At 55.3% G+C, this 20562-nt stretch overlaps 4 protein-coding genes and 1 long non-coding RNA gene across 10 annotated transcripts in view; 2 read left to right on the top strand and 3 right to left on the bottom strand.

Annotated features, from left to right (window-relative positions):
* LOC119564877 (immunoglobulin superfamily member 1-like) overlaps positions 1-20562 on the bottom strand; it is a 967916-nt gene that overhangs the window by 465866 nt on the left and 481488 nt on the right. The window lies entirely within an intron of this gene.
* Positions 1-20562, top strand: part of LOC119564866 (immunoglobulin superfamily member 1) — a 999687-nt gene that overhangs the window by 708871 nt on the left and 270254 nt on the right. The window lies entirely within an intron of this gene.
* LOC119564865 (immunoglobulin superfamily member 1) overlaps positions 1-20562 on the top strand; it is a 798058-nt gene that overhangs the window by 649992 nt on the left and 127504 nt on the right. For all 6 annotated transcript variants that reach the window (XM_043534617.1, XM_043534618.1, XM_043534616.1 and 3 more), the window contains exon 3: positions 8595-8885. In XM_043534617.1, coding sequence (XP_043390552.1) covers positions 8595-8885 — 291 coding nt within the window. The remainder of the gene's footprint in view (positions 1-8594; positions 8886-20562) is intronic.
* Positions 6666-7118, bottom strand: LOC119564882 (COMM domain-containing protein 6-like). The gene is given in 2 exon segments (XM_037888324.2): positions 6666-6985; positions 6988-7118. Coding segments are annotated over 2 exon segments (219 nt in total). The 5' UTR covers positions 7103-7118; the 3' UTR covers positions 6666-6881.
* On the bottom strand, positions 14550-20555 carry LOC122463647. Its single transcript, XR_006287220.1, has 3 exons — positions 20257-20555; positions 18374-18494; positions 14550-14580 (listed from the first exon to the last, which is right to left on the bottom strand). It is a non-coding gene; the product is annotated as an uncharacterized LOC122463647 (long non-coding RNA).

Below are 20562 nucleotides of genomic sequence, written 5' to 3'. Positions count from 1 at the left end.
CAGCCACCTTCCAGCCCCTAGTGGACCAGCTACTGAGGGGGATGGAGAGTTTTGCCGTGGCGTATATTGATGACATCTGTGTCTTTAGCCAGACCTGGGAGGACCGTGTGTCCCAGGTTAGACAAGTGCTGGACCGACTCCAGGGGGCTGGGCTGACCATAAAAGCTGAGAAGTGCAAGGTGGGGATGGCAGAAGTATCTTACCTGGGCCATCGGCTGGGGAGCGGCCGCCTAAAGCCGGAACCAGGCAATGTGGAGGTGATCAGAGACTGGCCCTCTCCCCACACCAAAAAGCAGGTCCAAGCCTTTATTGGGATGGCAGGATACTACCGAAGATTTGTGCCTCACTTTAGCGCCATAGCCACCCCCATCACTGAGCTATGCAAGAAGGGGAAGCCAGACAAGGTGGTCTGGACAGAGCAGTGCCAGGAGGCTTTCCGGGCACTGAAGGAGGCTCTGGTCAGTGGCCCAGTTCTGGCAAACCCAGACTTTGACAAGCCCTTTGTGGTGTTCACCGACACCTCAGACATGGGACTGGGGGCGGTGTTAATGCAGGAGGATGAAAAGGGGGAGAGACACCCCATCGTATACCTGAGCAAGAAGTTCCTACCCCAGGAGCAACAGTACGTGGCCATCGAGAGGGAGTGCCTGGCCATGGTGTGGGCCCTCAAGAAACTAGAGCCCTATCTCTTCGGGCGACACTTCACCGTGTACACCAACCACTCTCCCCTGACCTGACTGCACCAGATTTAAAAAGCCAACGCCATACTCCTGAGGTGGAGACTGCTCCTGCAGGATTACGACCTGGACGTGGTCCACGTGAAGGGAAGTGCCAACATGATAGCGGACGCGTTGTCCCGGAGAAGGGGCCCTGAACTTCCCCAGGTCACTGGTCAGAGTGACCCCGCTCAGTTCAGTCTGGAAGGGGGGAGAGATGTGACGCAGCAGGGTGGGGGGAGTGTTGACCTGGGAATGTGGCAGGAGGGTTTCAATGGGAGACCTGAGAGCCTGTCACCTGAGCCAGGAGGGGGAGGGGGAGGTAACAACTCTGCCCAGGAATGTGAACAGAGGCTGGAGGAGAGAGCCTGCTGAGTGGGGGTTTAGTTTCAGGTTTGGGCTGGGTGGAGGAACGCAGGGAACCCCAGGGCTGGGGTCTGAGCTCCCTGCTCCCCCAGAAGGACTGGACTGAGGGGGTCCTGGGTGTACCCACAAGCTCTGGTTTAGACTGTGTTCCTATTGTCCAATAAACCTTCCATTTTACTGGCTGGCTGAGTCTCCGTGAATCCCAGGAAGAGGGGTGCAGGCCCCGGACTCCCCCACACCCTGTACACTCCGTGACAAGATCCTTTTCCCTTCCCTGGTTGGGTTGTTTGCCACCCGGCTGTGTCTTTCGTCCTCTCCTAGCTCACTCTCCTGGCTTTCCATCGGATGCTGCAGTCAGGTGTGTGGCACCCACCCCACCTGCCCTGCCTAAGGAGAACGGACCCAACCCGGGAGCAGCCCTGGCCAGGTTGTAACCACCCAGGGTCCGAGCAGCAGGGGTCAGGGTCGCCTTGCAGCCAACGCACCCACTTGTCACTAACTCACGGCCAGCGCCCGACACCATCCCCAGAAGCTGTATTTCACCCCCATTTCCATCCTGTCTCTCCCCCACCTCCCTTCTGTCTGTTTGCTAGGAGCGCGGTCAGCGCCTGCCCTTCCCGTCTGCCGGGAGAGTGAAATGAGCCCGTTCCTCCCCACAAAGCCCGGCTGTTCTGGAAACAAGCGACTCTGCTCCGGTGACTCCCGACGGAGCAAGACCTGGAGCCGGTCTGACTCCGGCTGTTGGCCGCAGTCGCGCAGCCCCCGTTTCAGTAGAAAGGCTGGGTTTGATTCCTTGTCCGTGGGTTTAACCTGAAAGCTTTGCCTCTGAATGGCTGCTGCTGGGGGTTTGCCCAGGAGCTGAGTAAAACAAAGGGCTCTGTTTGAAACGAGCCCCCCCGGCCTGGATAACGCTGGCAAGGGAGAGAGTTTCCAAACCCCTTGAACTCTCTGGGCCGGTGAGACCCTCTGCAAAGAGCAGCCGGGCTACGGGAGATTTGGGGGATAGGCCGAGGTCGGGGCAGGGGGGACGTGGTGTGACATGATATGATTCAAATATGACCATGTAGATCGTTGTTGCTACCACTGTTACTCAGTTGCAACAAATCTTCTCTGAAGTATGTCATGTAAGGTGTCAATGGAAAAGTTAGGGTTGCTGAATAAGACTATCCTGTTTGTATGCATGCACCGTTTTTGTATCTGCAGTTATGGATATTGACTAGGTACCTGTCTTTCAAATGTGTTTGCTCCTGTGGTAACACCCACAGGACCGTTTACATGGAGTCTAGCCAGCACATTGCGAATGGAGCATTCGAGTGATGGCCCCTCAACAGACCCAATGGGCCATGGAAGAAGCTTATCCACACCTGGCGGACTTTCATGTGACCGCTCTAACTGGAATCTGGGCAATGGCCCCTGTTATGACTCATCCAAGCACTGGAGGGCAGGCGTGTGACCAGATCACGTGACACTAAACTCCATCTTGTGCCTGTATTTTTCCACAGAGTGTGCTGAGGGCTTGTCGAGAAACCACGACACCTTACATGACCTACTTTGCAGAAGATTTGTTGCAATTGTACAACAGTGGTAGCAACAATGATCTACATGGTCATATTTGAATCCTATAATGTCACAGACGCTATAAAAAGCCCTGGAAACATCTCCATTTCCCCTTTTTCCCGCTCTGCTCTCTGGACCGTGGACTTATATGAACGGGAACCTTCAAACCGATGGACTGAGGACCTTCCAATGAGACTGAACCAGCCAGCACATTATTTCATCGCTGCTTCAAGCCTGAGCCAAGAACTTTGCAAATGTCGTATGTATTTGATTCCTTTAACCAACTTTAACTCTCCCCTCTTTCTTTTTATAAATAAACCTTTAGATATTAGATACCCCATTGATCACACTCTTGCCAATCCTTTAGTAAGATCTGAGTTACATATTGACCTGGGTGCGTGGCTGGTCCTTTGGGATCAGAAGAACCCTTTGGTTGATGCAGTTGGTTTTAAATAACCACCCATCATTAAGTCTAGTGTCTGGGAGTTGGAACAAGGACTGGAATTCCTAAGGACCCTGCATTTCTAACTTCTTGTTAGCCAATGGGGTGAGACAGAAGTTTACGTTAGTTGCTGGTTTGGAATATCTTATGGAAGAATAAGCACCCGTTTCGGGGTGTGTCTGCCCTACTTGTCAGCAGCTTGCCCTGAATTTGGTATTCACAGTTGTGACCCACCGAGGCAGAGTGACAGGCTGAGGTTGGGGAGGGCGGCACATGGGTGTGAAGGGAGACAGGCCGAGGTCGGGGTTGGGTGGACATGGGCATGAGGGGAGACGGGCCGAGGTCGTAGTGGGGGGACGTGGGTGTGAGGGGAGATGGGTCGGGGTGGGGGAATATGGGCATGAGGGGAGATGGAATGAGGTCGGGGTAGGGGGGATGTGGTTGTGAGGGGAGATGGGCCGAGGTCGGGGGAAGTGGTATATTTGGGAGTTTGAGGGGAGACTGGTCGGGGCGGGGGCGGTGGTTTGAGATAGGATGGGGTTTTGAAAGGGGGGAGTCAGCAGATGGGGTCGGGGGGGGATTTGTTTTGCTGCCAAAATTCCCACTGAGCTGGGGCACCTCTGGCTGACTGGGGCGGGGCAGGGAAGGGAGGGGAGACGATGCCCCCCATGGCCATAGGGCAGATTCACCCTGAAACACTCACCGGGGGGAACCCAGGCGAACCCCAGCCACTGGGGGCAGCTTCCATTGTCTCCCCTCCACTGCCCTGCCCTGCAGGCCTGCCCCCTCAGCCCCCCGGCCCCAATGTTCCCCCACGTTCTGCCACCCGCCATATTCCCAGCCACTGGAGATTTGGGGCTGAGGGAGGGGGGATCCCTGCCCCCAGGGGACCTTGGGGTGTCACTCAACCCGCCTGTGCTTCCATTTCCCCTTGTATGACCTGGGGACAATCATTCCTCCTGTACCTCGTGTCTGGTTAGAGAGTCAGGGCTTGGCTTTAGGGTGGGGGCTTTTTCTCACTGTGTCTGTGCAGCATCCAGCACCTCTGACTCCCAGCCCCCTCCCGATCTAACCACTAGACCCCACTCCCCTCTCTATGCTGGGATCAAACCGAGGAATTCTGGCTCCCAGGCCTCCCCACCGCCACCTCTAGACCCCACCCTCCTCCCGGAGCTGGGGATTTAACCCTGGATCTCAGTCCTCTACTGTAGCCACTAGCCCACCAATGCTGTACGGACTACGGCCCTGAGCCGGGCTGACACTCCCTGGGTGGCCGTGTGGCCTAGTGGGGAGAGCTCAGGGGCTGGGACTCAGGGAGCGGCTGCCGTTCCTGGTGTTGCCATGATTTTCTGGGGGACTGTGGCCAAGTCCGTGCCCTCTTCTTTGCCTCAGTTTCCCCCTCTGTAAAATGGGGATGATGCCCTGCCCCCCTCTTTGAAGCGCTGTGAGATCTGCGGGTGCGAAGTGCTGGGGAGGAGCTGGTTGTTGTCGTACCAGACACAATCTGGCCCTGCCCGGTGCCGCCAGCCCGAGAGCGGCAGGTTCCCAGCGCCTGTCAGAGACGCAGCAGCTGCTGGTGGCTGCTGAGTACGAGACAGCGGCTGTGAGGACCTGTGGGTCTGATCCGGGGGGTGGGCGGATGATACTGGCAGGATGGGCCCAGGGGTCTGATCCCATGGGGCACGGATGGGGAGGGGGAACAGTGGGCTGGGGGGGCCCATTAAGTAGATAGACGGGTACAGAGGGGTGCTGTGGATTTAGGTCCTCGGGCAGCTTCAGTCGGAGCTCCCAGGAATCTCTGGGATCTCGGAGAGGTTTCTCCGGCTGGGTTTTCTCCCAGGGGCCCCGTGTCTGGGACCGTGCGGTGAGGACAGGTGCAGTGACTGTGCCGGGGTCTGTCTCATGGCCTGTCTCCTTCTCACTGCAGAGACCTACTACCCCAAACCCTCCATCTCCCTGAGTCCCAGCAGATGGGGGAGCCGTGACCATCCGGTGTCAGGGTCGGCACCAGAACGTGAGGTTCCTTCTGTACCAAGATGGAAACCCGAACGGGCTGCAGGACGCGGAGCCGGCTGGGGACATGGCTGAGTTTCCCATCAGCAGTGTGATCCGGAGAGACGCAGGGAGCTACAGCTGCCGATATAGCACCAAAGCAGACCTGCCCGTCTGGTCAGAGCCCAGTGACCCCGTGGAGCTGGTGGTAGCAGGTGAAGGGCCCGGCTTGGCATCTTCACTCCCAACCCGACGCCCAGCCGGACACTTGGGGGAGCTCCGCATTGATGGGATGCTCAGAGCCAGGCTCTGCCATGAGCCCTGGGCAAAGCAGAGGAGATGCCCTGCCAGGAAGCGGGGATGGAGTAACTAGGACTGGTGTGGCGGTCCCCAACTAGGGAGCAGCAGCAGCTGCTGGAGATTTGGTGCTGAGGGAGGGGGGATCCCTGCCCCCAGGGAGAGCTTCAGAGCAGGGGGCCTTTCCTAGGGCTGTCCATACTCTGGGGATGCATAGATGAGTTGGGGCCCAGGGGCTGCCAAGCTGGCACCGTCCCCAGCCACAAAAATCCTTCCCCCTGCCTCCGGGAATGACAGTGACGACCGATGCTGAATTGAGGTGGGGAGAGGGGGAGATCCCTGAGTCGCTGTTTCAGTCCCTCCCCCGGCCCATGACAGATGCTTGTTTTATTCCCACAGGGGGAACCAACCCGACCCAGCCTGGAGCGGCGCCGGCTCCCACCCGCCCGGGCAGCACGGGGCCAGGTACCATCAAACCAGCTCTGGAAACATGCATCCGATGAAGTGAGCTGTAGCTCACGAAAGCTCATGCTCAAATAAATTGGTTAGTCTCTAAGGTGCCACAAGTCCTCCTTTTCTTTTTGCGAATACAGACTAACACGGCTGTTACTCTGAAAAAAGTTTAAAGTTGAATTTACTACAGAACATACATGCACAACAAAATAATGTGCTATCAACTGAATTTATGTGCTCCAAACATATTTAACACACTCACTTTTTTTAAATTTAAACTAACCTATAAGTTCTGCTTAGTCAATGTTAACTTCCCTGCACAGAACTAAGATTTTAGACTCTGTTACTAGAGATATTTTCTACAATAGGAGAGACGGTAAATCCAGATTTATGGAAATATTTCAGTGATACTAATCTTTTATTAATAGAATGATGGAAGATGTTCTCCAATAATTAACAAAAGGGAGTAAAAATTAGGCTTCTAACCTACTTGATACAACTGGAATTTATCAGTTTGACAACACTACTCATGGCTAACAATATGCTTGCTGACTGTAATTTTATGTACTCTACATAGATAATGATATAATTGATTCCATGTGCACACCAATGGCATCATTGATTTTATAGAGAAAAGTGTAAACATGGGCTTTACACTTCTTCCAGTAGTTTCCTCAGGTAGCATTTTCTTGGGTGTTTCCACATGACCGAGTTCATATATAGTACGTAGCTTCTGCTGTTGAACAGTAGGAAAAGTCTGAGGTTGTTACATAGCTAAGGATATGTCACAATCTTCTGCCTGAATAGAGCTAAATATACTTTTACTCAGATTACCACCTTGCAAGAGTTTGTTCTTTCATATATTTAGAAGAAAAGTTACATAAATAAAAAAAGCTTTCAGTGTGATCCAAAAAAAAGGAAGATATTGAAAAATATTCTTGACAGGACCATGAGAATACATACCTTACTTAAACATTGACACTTAATTACTTGTGCAAGATAGGAAGGCTTATTTGGATCAAGTAAAGTGTGTCTTTGAAGTGTTTAAACAGTTTTGCTCAAACTGTTTCAAGAACAGCTGCCATTTCCTTGAAATGTCTGAAGAAGTCCTGGAACTGTGGGATTGTCAATTCAAAAGATCTGCTCATTATCTGGCCCACGGCTCTGCCACTTTTAGTGTCATTGTAACGTAAGGATACTTAAGAGACCTGCAGCTGTCAGAGCTCACTGCCATTCCCAGTTTCCACTGAATATCTATAATCTGTCCCACTGTGGCCATATTGCTCTGACCGTGGTAGATTTGGGCAGGAGATTGCAGAGAAACCATCTGATGGGGAAGAAAGGGGCCGAGCACATCACGAGCTTCCTGGGGCTGCAGCCCTTGGCGCTGTTCCTCATTCCGCTCACACTCGGGCCTCAGGTTGGTTGGATCTGGGCACTGGGGCGTTGGTGGCAGCGCTGAGGGGCCCCCCTCTGCCCCATCATGGTGTCTGCTCTCACCGTCCTCCTCGGTGAGTATCGGCCACAGCCAGGGTGTGTGGCCACGGTGGGGATCTGAGACCAGGGAGTGTGCCCATGGGGCGCGGGGGGGCAGATCTGAGACCAGGGTCCAGTTGCTCTGGGATCTGGTCTCTAACAAGCTGTCTCCTCTCTAGGCTGCTGCCTGGCTGGGCGGAGCGGGGCGTTGGGACGTGAGTATCTGTGGGGAATGGGGAAGCTGGGGGAATTTCCACATTAAGGACGAGGGATGTGGGTGGGGGTGAGGGGCACCAGTCCCCCAAAGGGATGATCCTGTCAGACATGTGTTCTCCAGAGGTGGGGACTGAGACCTTGCCCTACTCATCACAGGGATGGGAACCTGTTGGAACAACTGGGGGATTTTGTTAACATGTTTTCTTTGGGTGCCTGTCCTGGGAGCAGCTTCCTGAAATGACCCATATTTAGACCAGGAACCCCCTGTCGCGGAGTTTGGGGGAGTCAGGGCCCTGCACCCCGCACTTCCTGCGATTCACTGTGACTCTCAGCCAGCCAGTAAAACAGAAGGCTTATTACATGACAGGAACACTTTCTAAAACAGAGCTTGTAGGTACACAAAACAGGACCCTTCAGTGGGGTCCTTCTTTGGGGGTGGGGAGCCTTTCAGTTTGGAGCCTTCTGGGCCTCCCCCCCACCGGCTCCAAACTGAAACTCCCTCCAGCCGCCTCCCACAGCCACACACCCCGATCCCTCTTCCAGCCTTGGTCCAGTTTCCCGGGCAGAAGGTGTCACCTGGCCCCAACCCGCTCCTGGGCTCAGGTTACGAGCTCGCCGTCAAGTATCATCCCCAAGTGAAGTCACACCCTGATATCCCACCATCATCTAGTATCAATGCCGAAAGTCAACGAGTAAAACTCCCACGCAACATTACCAGGTTAATATTCTCTACTCCCTACCCCATCACACCTCGCAGGGTAGATCCCAATTCACCGCCTGACTGCGATGGGGGCAGGGCTGGGTTCTGATCTCAGCCCCCCGGGCTCAATCCGGAGTTACCCCTGACTGCAGCAGGGGCCGGGCTGAATTGACCCTGGAGAACTAAAGGCATCAGAGACTGGAAATCTCCTTTCCCCCTGCTGTGTCTCTTCCCGGCTGTGAGTCCCGGGGCCGGGCCTGCACCGCAGGGACAGTCGGGGCTGGGGTGAAAGGCTGGAGCGACAGACGGGCAGAGGATTGCTCCAGATTGTCGCAGTTTGTGTCACCCCCACTTACTGCCTGTTTGTTTGTGAATCCAGAGGGGTCCCTCCCCAAACCCTCCTTCTCCGTCAGCCCCGGTGGGGTGATCCCCATAGGGGGAAACGTCACCATCCGGTGTTGGCATCAGCGCCTGGACATGAGGGTCATCCTCTCCAAGGATGGAGATGGGAACCATCCGACGTACAGGGACCCTGCTAGTTATGTGGCTGAATTTCCCATCCCCAGCGCCAGACGGGAACACGGGGGCAGCTACACCTGTCGTTATAGCAACAGAACAGGACCAGCTGCCTACTCGGAGCCCAGCGACCCTGTGCAGATCATTGTAGCAGGTGAGGGGCCCAGCCCGGCACCTCGGCAACCAGCCCCACAGCCAGCCAGGCCCCCAGGGGGTCTCCGTGAGCCCTGACCCCGCAGAGGGGACGCCCGGCCAGGGAGCGGGGACGGAGTCACTGGGGGGTTCCCCAGCCAGTGGGGAGCAGCAGCCCCTGGAGACTCGGGGCAGGGAGGCGACTTTAACGCTGCCCCTTGTGGGTAGGAGCCGTGAGTCGCTATTTAATCCCGTGATCCCCTCCGCTCTGTTCTCCAGGCCCTGCCCCAGGCAGTGCCCCGGCCGGAGCTGAATGAGGCAGGGGCTGCAGGAGAAGCGGTGGCTTGGTGGACACAGAGCTGGGCTGGGACCCAGGAGATCTGGCCCAGCTCCTGGCGCAGCCACAGACTCTGTGTGATGGGAGCACATCGCAGTTTCCAAAAGTGTCCTTCCTTGTGGGGGGGCCTCAAGCTTGGGGGATCTGAGGCTGAGCGCCCACAAACCGAGACACCCCCAGTTAGTGGAGACCTCTGCAAACACTGGCCTCAGTAGCGCTGGATCCCTTGTGTTGGGGGAGCAGGTAGGGCCCCTGCCATGTTCAGGGCCCCTTTGTGCCCGGCGCTGCATAAACACAGAGTGAAGAGACCGTCCCTGCCCCTGGGAGCTCACTAAGAAAAGTGAATCTGTCTGTGCCTCAGTTTCCCCCCCTGTAGAATGGGGATAAAGATACCTCGCTGCCTCCTGGGGGGCTGGGAGGGTGACTCTCTTCCTGTGTGGGGCTCAGCCCCCTGCCCCTCTTCCCCCCCTTTGACGCTGCTCTCTCCACCGCCCTCCTCCTGCCAGGTGAGCCGTGCACCGGAGGTGGGGGTGAGTGGGGCAGGGCGGGGGAGGGGGAGCCGGGGTAGGGTTGGGGGGCAGGGAGTGGGGCAGGGCGGGAGAGGCGGAGCTGCGCTTCGGGAGTGGGGGTGGGGGTGAGTGGGGCAGGCGGGGAAGGGGGAGCCACTCTCCAGGGGTGGGGGTGAGGGTGGTGAGGGTGAGGGGGGCAGGGAGTGGGGCAGGGCGGGAGAGGGGGAGCTGTACTTCGGGAGTGGGGGTGGGGGTGAGGGGGGCAGGGCAGAGGAGGGGGAGCCACTCTCCGGGGGGGGGTGAGGGTGGTGGGGGTGAGGGGGGCAGGGAGTGGGGCAGGGCCCCTGCTCAGTGGCTCCACTGCTCCTCCAGGCTCCAGCAGCAGCTGCTCTTCCCGCCCCCTGGTGGCACAGGCCGGTCACTGCAGGAATCAGACTTCGGGTCCGGTCAGCGTCACTGCCAGGTTCCCTTTTCAGCCAGACTTTCCTGCTGAAAACGACATGGGCAACCCCGGGCCCTGTGGTGCCGGGCGCCAGCGACCAGCCCGGCATCCCCGCTCCCAGCCCCACCCCCAGCCGGACCCTCGGCAGCTTGGCACTCATGGGGCGCTCAGAGCCAGGCTCTGCCCTGAGCCCAGCAGAGGGGACCCCCGGCCACGGAGTCACTGGGGGGTTCCCCGGCCAGGGGGAGCAGCAGCCACTGGAGATTTGAGGCTAAGGGGGGATCCTGGCCCCCAGATGGCTGTCTCCACTCTGGGGACACACAGAGGAGTCGGGGCCCAGGGGTTTCTGAGCCGGCACTGCCCCCCCCCCTTAAAGGACAGTGACGATTGAAGCTGAGTTGCGGTTGGGGGGGGCAATCACTGTCACTGTTTCAGCCCATCCCCCCGCCCCGACAGATACTGGTTCAATTCCCTCAGGGGGAACTGACCCAACCCAGCCTGGAGTGACGCTGGCTCCCACCCACCCGGGCAGCTCGGGGCCAGGTACTGGGGCCGGGGGCGAATCACCATCAAACCAGCCCTGGAAGGCTCATGCTGCCCAAGGAGCCGCCCCCGGGGGTTGAGGCTGGTTGGGTGGGATGGGGGAAGTGACTCCTGGTGCATGAGCCCAGACACCAGGGGGCAGGAAAGCCCCTGCCCCTCCCTCCCCACCAGACCCCCAGCTCCTCCGGCACCTCCTGTCCTATAGGTTGCTGCCTGGAAGCGACTGGGGGATCCCACGAGAGGACAGGATCTGGGAGTCCTGGTTTTGGGGTTGGGAGGAGCTGGATGCCCAGGCGGGTCCTGGGGCTAGGGTTGCCAGGAGTCCGGTTTTTGACCTGAACATGTTGGATCATATTAAAGAAGTTCTGTATTAAAATCACAAATGAGTTTGATTCCCCATAGTTTAAATTCCAGGGTATTACTAATTAAGAGGTCTCTTGGTTTTTGGTGCTGTTTCTCTCCCTCTATGTGTGAAACTTGCAAGCTGCTAATTGTGTTAGTACATTCTAAGACAGAGTCTGTTCTCAAAGCAATTCACAGGGAGAGAGACTCAAACAATACTCTAACAACAGAAACAGCACCCAGAGACTCCCCGCCCTTTTGTTGTATTAACAATTGTGATTAAAATAGAGATAGAGGATGTATGTGGATGGATGCTTGGTGTGGATAATAACTGCATGATCAGGGAGGTGCCAGCCTAAGAATCCAGTGTCCATCGGCTGAAGAAGGCATCAAGTGGAAATAACCAGAGGACCCCCAGAGGGCAGACTGCAATCCACCCAACAGCCTCAAGAATGGGAGAACCAAAGAACAAGATAACATCTAGCAGCAGGGAGCCGTCAGGAATGTGCTATCTGCTGATTGATTCAGCAACAGCAGGATGAAGCAATTCCCATAGACTGGCATAGGAAGAAATTCCTGTAAAAATAGACTCTAAAAAGTGAGAACTTTGGGGTCTGATTCTGCAAAGCAACTTCCAGGAGCATCAGATGAGCATCTGACAAGGCCCTGCTCGCTCCTCATGTCCAGGCCACCTGGCCCGTGGCTTGGCATGAGCAACTCTAAGGCTGGTAACTATGATAACAACTTTGCAGAACCTCTGTGTGTGTGTGTGTGTGTGTGTGTGTGTGTGTGTGAATAAATATGAGATTGAATGGAATGTTATAGCTATAACTAACTGCTTACTATGATAACAACCTTGCAGAACCTGTGTGTGTGTGTGTGTATGAATGAATGTGTGAATAAAGATGAGATTGAATGGAATGTTACAGCTGTAACTAACTGCTTACTGTGATTCTTTCTGTATTCACAATAAATGTGGTATTTTGCCTTTTTCCCTTTAATAAGATCCTGCTGGTTTTTATTTTATTGGTACAACAAACACCCAGTTGCAAAGGGACCCTGGCAGGACAGTTAAAAGTCCAGTTGGCGGCACCGCGGGGCTGGCAGGGTCCCTGGCTGCTGTGGCTGTGCGCGGCTCTCGGGAAGCAGCCGGCATCTCCCTCCGGCTCCGAGGCTCAGGGTGGCCACAGGAGCTCTGCGCACTGGCCAGACCTGCCGGACGGGTGGGTTGGCGGCTCCGCTCCCGGGGCAGCACCAGCTGCTGATCTCCCCGTCTGAGCTGCCGAGTGACTCTTCCCTTCCCCCTACAGCAGGCCCCCCGGGATGCCCGGATTTCACCCAGGCCAACATCGCCCACCTGGCGCTGAGCGCCGAGGTCCTGCTCGTCGTGGGGCTGATCCTGGCCGAGGCCTATTACACCCACCTGAGGGGGGCGCCCTAGGTGACCGGAACTGGACGCAGCACTCCCGGCCTGCCCAGCGCCGAGCAGAGCGGGACTCTCACCGCCCGGGACTTGCACGCTGCCCCTCTCTTAACGCAGCCTAAAGCTGCCTTTGCTTTTGGTTTTGCAACGGCATCGCATGGCTGCCTCATGCTGAGGGCGTGATCCACCACAACTCCCCGATCCGTCTCCGCCGTGCTGCTGCCAGGCCCGTTCGCCCCCACCCTGCCCTGCTGTGCTTGGTTTTTCTTCCCTATGTGCAGCACCTCTGTCGGCTTTGGAACAGTTCGGTGACGGGCTGCTCCACGCGCCATGCGGCTGGCGCCTCCTGCTGGCCGTTCTGGGGAATGGCTCGACGCCCCTTCCCGCGGCTGCCTGCCGTCCCTCCGCCTCTCTCTCTCTCGCTCCAGCAGCTTCTGCTGCCTCAGCCCTGCGGCCAGGTCAGGGCACCCGTTCAAAGTCTCCCTCCGCACCGGCGGCCTCAGGCACACTACCCTTCTCTGCCCAACGAAAGCCACTCCCCCAGGGGCTGGCAGCGCTGGGCCGCAGCCGGCTGCTCTGGCCCCACGGCAGCCTCTGGGGGGCAAAAGGCGGAACTGCAGCACTTAGAATCATAGAATACCTCGGTTGGAAGGGACCTCAGGAGGTATCTAGTCCAACGCCCTGCTCAAAGCAGGACAAATCCCCAATTTTTTTTGCTTCAGATCCCAAATGGCCCCCTCAAGGATTGAACTCACAACCCTGGGCTTAGCAGGCCAAAGCTCAAACCACTGAGCTATCCCTCCCCCCACTTCTTGGCCAGAATATATTTTATGCGGGAAAAATCAAGATTATGTGGGACAGATTAATTCTGCACATTCGCAGAAGCACAAAATTCTTCTCCTGGGAATAAAGAATGGTGAATGGTTCCAACACTGATGTGACAGGTTGCCCCCGACTCTGGGGATGCCACCTGATGTACTGGGTACCACAGAGCCCACCCATTCCACCAGCCTGGGCTCCCTCACCCTTTCCTGCAGAGCCAGGCCCTCAAGTCTTCTCCAGCACATACACACACAGGTAGGGACACACCCAGCTGCAGAAAGACACCGAAACCAGCCCTTCATGGGAAAGCTTTCAGCTAAGGAATTGACCTGCACTCTGTCACGGAGTCCCCAGGTGATGCTCTGGACCTGCTCCCTCCGAAGCCAGGCAGGACTCGGGGGAAGTCTCCTCTCTGGGAGCAGCCTGTCTGCAGGACACACAGCTCACACAACTTCCACCTTCCTGGGTCTGACCTCGGAGCATTCAGCATCCTCTGCCCCTCCGTGCGCTTCCCACAGCCAGTCCACCCAGCGGGCCCCTGGGGAAGCCAGAGGGTCCTGCCCCGCAACTTCGCAGCCAGACGTGACTCTCAGCCAGCCAGTAAAACAGAAAGTTTATTAGACAACAGGAACATGGTCCAACACAGAGCTTGTAGGTGCAGAGAATAGGACCCCTCAGCTGGGTCCATTTTGGGGGGCCGTGAGCCAGACAACCATGTCTGCACTTCACTCCACGTCCCCAGCCAGCCCCAAACTGAAACTCTCTCCCACCCCCCCCTCCTCTGGGCTTTGTCCCTTTCCTGGGCCAGGAGGGCATCTGATTCCTTTGTTCTCCAACCCTTTAGCTCTCACCTTGCAGGGGGGAAGGGCCAGGCCATCAGTTGCCAGGAAACAGGATGTTGGCCATTCTCTGTGTCCAGACCCCTGCACACACCTGCCCTCTAGAGCTCTGCAATGATCGTACACACTTATCCCACCACCTAGATACTTAAGAACTGCATAGGGGAAACTGAGGCACCCCCACAATATTCAGAGGAAACATTAAGAACAGTCACGCTTCATCACACACACGCAAGGGGGTACCAAGGTGAGGCTCTGGGGAGGGGCGCGTCTTATGGGGGCTCCACCCATATGAGGCGGGGCCTGATTCACAGCTGCTGCTGGGTGGGACTAAGGAGAAGGTCCCAGAGGTAGCTGGTGTAAGCTGAGCTTCTTGCCTCCCTCCCCACCTACTACTGTCCCAGCAGTAATCACCACGTGTAGGACACAGATGTGTAGGGTGTTCCCCTGAAGGCCACATCTACAGAAGGAAAGGAAGCAATGCACAGAAGCATGATTGTTAGTTCACGCACAGCATTGAATCATGACAGGAAAATGCACCTCTTGTAACATACCAATTGCTTTCTCTCAGACCCTTAGCAAAGCACACATCTCGGGGAACACACTAAAAAACGTGAGTTCAGCCTGGGTGGGTGGTGGGCATTCAAACTGGGGCAAAGAGTGTAGGTGATGTTTCAAGGGGAACAATGCTGGTGAGTAGGGAGAAGATTGTAAATTCCATTTTCCACAGGCAGGGGTCACTGAAGCCAATATCTCACTCCCGAGGGTAAGCAAGGATGCCAGGATGCATCTCCTACATGCATGCGGGTTCAGACCCGCTCCCTATGCTGCTGGCCTGTGTGCCGCTTTGGTTCCTGCACAAGTGATTGCCGAGTGGCGCGGGAAAGTTTCCCACAATGGGGGAAGGAGCAAAGCAGCTCTGCCCAGGAACCTTCGGCAGAGGATCGGCGAGTACCTCCCGGAAAGTTTCCTCGAGATCTCTCTGGAGGATTCCCGTGAAATCTCGGTGTGCATCAACACACTGATCCGCCGCACTGCTTAGCTGCACAGGGGAACGTGGAGCACATGCAAACACAGCTAGTCTGGTGCATTTCTATCGCTTCACCCACTTCTACAGTATACAGAGCAAAGGACACCTGAACGTCACATAACAGAGCAGCATCAACTCAAAAAGATCACTTCCCAGGGGTCTCCTCTCCTGCATCTTGCTCACCGGAGATGTGCTGCTGGGATTGGCTAGAGAGTGGAGAAGAGTTCCTGACTGACCAGACGACCCTGCTGTAGGCCCCACATCATCCTCCAACTTCACCTCCTCGTCCACCACTTTGTCCTTGGGGTAAGGTCCACTGTCCACTGCCTCCAGCCCGGCCGAAGTGTCCACAGGGCTCTTGGCAGTGGAGTGGGGTCGGTGCCGAGGATGGTGTCCAGCCCCGGAGCGATCGTTTGCCTCCCTTGTCTTCTGGTATTCCTGCCTCAGCTCCTTTATCTTCGCTCTGCGCCCACCGTGTCCCGAGCGTGGCCCTTATCACACAAGCCAGGAGAAATCGGCCCGTAGGTGTCGAGTTCCTTCAGCTGGAGCAGAGCTGGGACCGGACGGCCTCCTCTCCCCATGCACTCAGCACATCTAACAGCTCCCCATCGCTCCAAGCGGGGGGGTTTTGCCACGTGGAGCCGCCAGGGTCAGCCGGGAAGATGCGATGTGAGCTCTCCGCTGAGCAAACAGGAAGTGGAATTCCAAAAATTCCCGGGCCTTTAAAGGGGGAGGGGCGGATGGTTGTTTACCTGGGTGCCGGGCAGAGGAGTTCGAACTGCTGACCAGAGCGGTCAGGATGGGCATTATGGGCCACCTCCTGGAGGCCACTTACAGTGACACAACCCAGCATGGTGTGGTCACTGACACTTTGTGGCTAAAACTTTGCCACAAAAAGCTCCACGCCTCTCCTCCAAGGGGTTTTACTTTGTCGGCTAAACAGGGGAATTTTCCCGGCGAAAGTGGCACTGTAGCATGTGCACCTCCCGTTTTGTCGACAAAAGCTGCCTTTTGCCGACAAAACTGTGTAATGTAGACGAGGCCTTAGAAACCTTCATCTAATTTCAAGCCTAAACTTGCTGATGGCCAGTTTATATCCATTTGTTCTTGTGTCCAAACTGGTGCTCAATGTAAATAACTCCTCTCCCTCCCTGGGCTTTATCCCTCTGATATACTTATAGAGAGCAGAGCAGTCGTATCTCTCCTAAGCCTTCTTTGGGTTCGGCGAAACAAGCCAAGCTCTTTGAGTCTCCTCTCGTGAGGTGGGTTTTCTATTCCTCAGATCATCCTCGTAGCCCTTGTCTGCACCTGCTCCAGCTTGAATTGATCTTTCTTGAACATGGGAGACCAGAATTGCCCACAGTGTTCCAGGTGAGGTCTCACCAGTGCCCTGTAACACGGTACGAACGCTTCCCTATATCTACGGGAGCTACCTCGCCTGATGCATCCTGGGACTGCATTCGCCTTTCTCACAGCCACATCACACGGGCGTCTCCTAGCCATCCTGTGATCAACCCACCCACCCAGGTCTTTCTCCTCCTCTTTTGCTTCCAATTGTTACATCCCCAGCTTATAGCAAAAATTCTTGTCGTTAGTGGATGATCCTGCACTTTGCATTGTTAAATTTCATCCCATGCCTATTGCTCCAGTTTTCCAGGTCGTACATGTCTTCATGTACGATCATCCGGTCCTCCTCCCGATTGGCAATACCTCCCGCCTTTGTGTCAGCCGCAAATTTTATGACAACCAGCCCAGTTTTTGTGCCAAGGTCAGGAATAAAAATGTGAAATAAGCTGGGTCCCAAGCTAAGTTCCCTGTTCGCCGCGCAGTGGTGTGGCCGGACAGCAGCCCATTGAGCACCGCAACCTGCTACTACTGGGGGAGGAGCCACCCGAACGTAGCCCTGGCCGGATCTGCCGCCCCCGGGGTGCCCCTCCCCCACCCCAGCTCAGCCACAGACCTGCCGCCTCTTGGGGAGGAGCGCCTCTCCCATGGCCCCAGCCCCGGAGCTGCCGCAGCAGGGAGAGGCGCCTCTCTCCCCGGCCCAGGTGCGGCTGCCAGGAGAGAGAGCTGGGGGGAGTCCTCTCTCCCCGCTGTAGCCCTGGAGCCCCCTCCTGCACCCGAAACCCCTCATCCCTAGCCCCACCCTGGAGCCCACACCCCCAGGCACAGCCCTCACCCCCCACACAGCCCAACCCTCTGCCCCAGCCGTCAGCCCCTCATCTCAGGCCCCACCCCCCAGACAGAGCCCACACCCTCCAGTACCCCAACCCTCTGTCCCAGCCCTGAGCCCCCTCCCACACTCCGAATTCCTTGGCCCTAGAAGAGTCGAAACAAAAAAAGAAAGCCAATAGAGAACAATTCTGTGTTCAACAAAGTACTAAAAAGCCAAAGGGAAAGTTTAAAAACAGCTTTGACAAGGGAAGGAAACGGTTTCTGTGCTTGTTTCATTTAAATGAAGATGGTTAAAAGCAGCATTTTTCGTCGGCATAGTCAAGTTTCGAAGCTGTGTGAGGTCAACGGTTAGTTGTAAACCTTTCAGAGAACCATAATGTTTTATTCAGAGTTAGGAACATTTCAGTTACGAACAACCTCCCTTCCCCAGGTGTTTGTAACTCTGAGGCTCTCCTATATTTTGCATCCTGTTACTCTCCAGATTTGTAATAAACACAGAACCACAAACCAGCCCCCCCTTACAGGCACCCCAAAGCTCCCCAGTCCTCGTGTGTAACACCTGAGTGAGGTGCGATTACTCCGAAACGGGTGCAGGGAGGGAGGGCCCTGCTCTAACCCCTGAACCCCACTCCCCTCCCAGAACTGGGATAGATTCCTGGGTGGGTGCTGGGCAGGATGTAATGGTGCCCCAGGGGACGCCCTCCATTTGTTAAACTTTTCAATACTTTAATTTTTCTTGCATTTGTAGCCCATTTCACGACTTTGATGCAGGATTTGCATTCATGATTTAGCCCTGTCGTATAAGACAATAAATTTGCACACTAGGATCTGTAAATATGTATTTCTTCATGCCGCAGATAAGAAAAATACCCCCCCCCAAATTCATTTCTTCTACACGTATAGAAACGTTTAATTTTTAAGAATAACTGAAATGTAAGAATGTCAAGTACTTGACCTGTGCCCCAACCCGTACTAAATAGTGTTACACCAGGTGACAGCCTGAGAATGTCTCCGCTCGTCCCTTAGTTCGAAGAGTCGCTTTTCTCACCTTCGCCCGCCCGAACTGAAGTACAGCATCCAAGTGGGAGCCAAGGACTGGCCATTGGCATTTTCAAGCGATAAAATAGCCAGCGACGTCCGTCTCTCATTGGCCATCAGCGATCACAGACCTGTTTTCATAGAATCATAGAATATCAGGGTTGGAAGGGACCTCAGGAGGTCATCTACTCCAACCCCCTGCTCAAAGCAGGACCAATCCCCAAATACATCATCCCAGCCAGGGCTTTGTCAAGCCTGACCTTAAAAACTTCTAAGGAAGGAGATTCCACCACCTCCCTAGGTAACGCATTCCAGTGTTTCACCACCCTCCTAGTGAAAAAGTTTTTCCTAATATCCAATCTAAACCTCCCCCACTGCAACTTGAGACCATTACTCCTTGTCCTGTCCTCTTCTACCACTGAGAATAGTCTAGAACCATCCTCTCTGGAACCACCTCTCAGGTAGTTGAAAGCAGCTATCAGATCCCCCCTCATTCTTCTCTTCTGCAGACTAAACAATCCCAGTTCCCTCAGCCTCTCCTCATAAGTCATGTGTTCCAGACCCCTAATCATTTTTGTTGCCCTTCGCTGGACTCTCTCCAATTTCTCCACATCCTTCTTGTAGTGTGGGGCCCAAAACTGGACACAGTACTCCAGATGAGGCCTCACCAATGTCCAATAGAGGGGAACGATCACGTCCCTCGATCTGCTCGCTATGCCCCTACTTATACATCCCAAAATGCCATTGGCCTTCTTGGCAACAAGGGCACACTGCTGACTCATATCCAGCTTCTCGTCCACTGTCACCCCTAGGTCCTTTTCCGCAGAACTGCTGCCGAGCCATTCGGTCCCTAGTCTGTAGCTGTGCATTGGGTTCTTCCGTCCTAAGTGCAGGACCCTGCACTTATCCTTATTGAACCTCATCAGGTTTCTTTTGGCCCAATCCTCCAATTTGTCTAGGTCCCTCTGTATCCTATCCCTGCCCTCCAACGTATCTACCACTCCTCCCAGTTTAGTATCATCTGCAAATTTGCTGAGAGTGCAATCCACACCATCCTCCAGATCATTTATGAAGATATTGAACAAAACCGGCCCCAGGACCGACCCCTGGGGCACTCCACTTGACACCGGCTGCCAACTAGACATGGAGCCATTGATCACTACCCGTTGAGCCCGACAATCTAGCCAACTTTCTACCCACCTTATAGTGCATTCATCCAGCCCATACTTCTTTAACTTGCTGACAAGAATACTGTGGGAGACCGTGTCAAAAGCTTTGCTAAATTCAAGAAACAATACATCCACTGCTTTCCCTTCATCCACAGAACCAGTAATCTCATCATAGAAGGCGATTAGATTAGTCAGGCATTACCTTCCCTTGGTGAATCCATGCTGACTGTTCCTGATCACTTTCCTCTCGTGTAAGTGCTTCAGGATTGATTCCTTGAGGACCTGCTCCATGATTTTTCCGGGGACTGAAGTGAGGCTGACTGGCCTGTAGTTCCCAGGATCGTCCTTCTTCCCTTTTTTAAAGATGGGCAGTACATTAGCCTTTTTCCAGTCATCCGGGACTTCGCCCGTCCGCCACGAGTTTTCAAAGATAATGGCCAATGGCTCTGCAATCACATCCGCCAATTCCTTCAGCACTCTCGGATGCAGCGCATCCGGCCCCATGGACTTGTGCTCATCCAGCTTTTCTAAATAGTCCCGAACCACCTCTTTCTCCACAGAGGGCTGGCCATCTACTCCCCATGTTGCGATGCCCAGCGCAGCAGTCTGGGAGCTGTCCTTGTTAGTGAAGACAGAGACAAAAAAAGCATTGAGCACATTAGCTTTTTCCATTAGCCAATAGCCAGCAACGTCCGTCTCTCATTGGCCATCGGCGATCACAGACCTGTTTTAATGAGCCTGAGCTTGGAAAAGCTCCGCTCACCGCACACGACTGTGAGCAGCCGCGTGAGCAGAACCCTCGGAGCCGCCCACACGTTAGGAACCGTGTCCTGCAGCTCTGCACCACGCACGTGTTGGAGAACTTGGAGTGGAGGGCGCGTCCCGTGTGGCCAAACGGGACGGATGTTGTCCGATTCGACAGAGAGGTCATTACCACTGACGTCTGAGCAGTCCCCCTGCGTCAGCGCCCGGGGAAGGTCCGTACGATGGCTCAGCAGTGTTTTCCCGTCCGCCGGATGCTTACTAAAGT

The sequence above is a fragment of the Chelonia mydas genome, chromosome 23, assembly GCF_015237465.2.
Source record: "Chelonia mydas isolate rCheMyd1 chromosome 23, rCheMyd1.pri.v2, whole genome shotgun sequence".
In the NCBI taxonomy this organism is placed as follows: domain Eukaryota; kingdom Metazoa; phylum Chordata; order Testudines; family Cheloniidae; genus Chelonia; species Chelonia mydas.
This window is presented reverse-complemented; position numbering and strand designations above follow the sequence as displayed.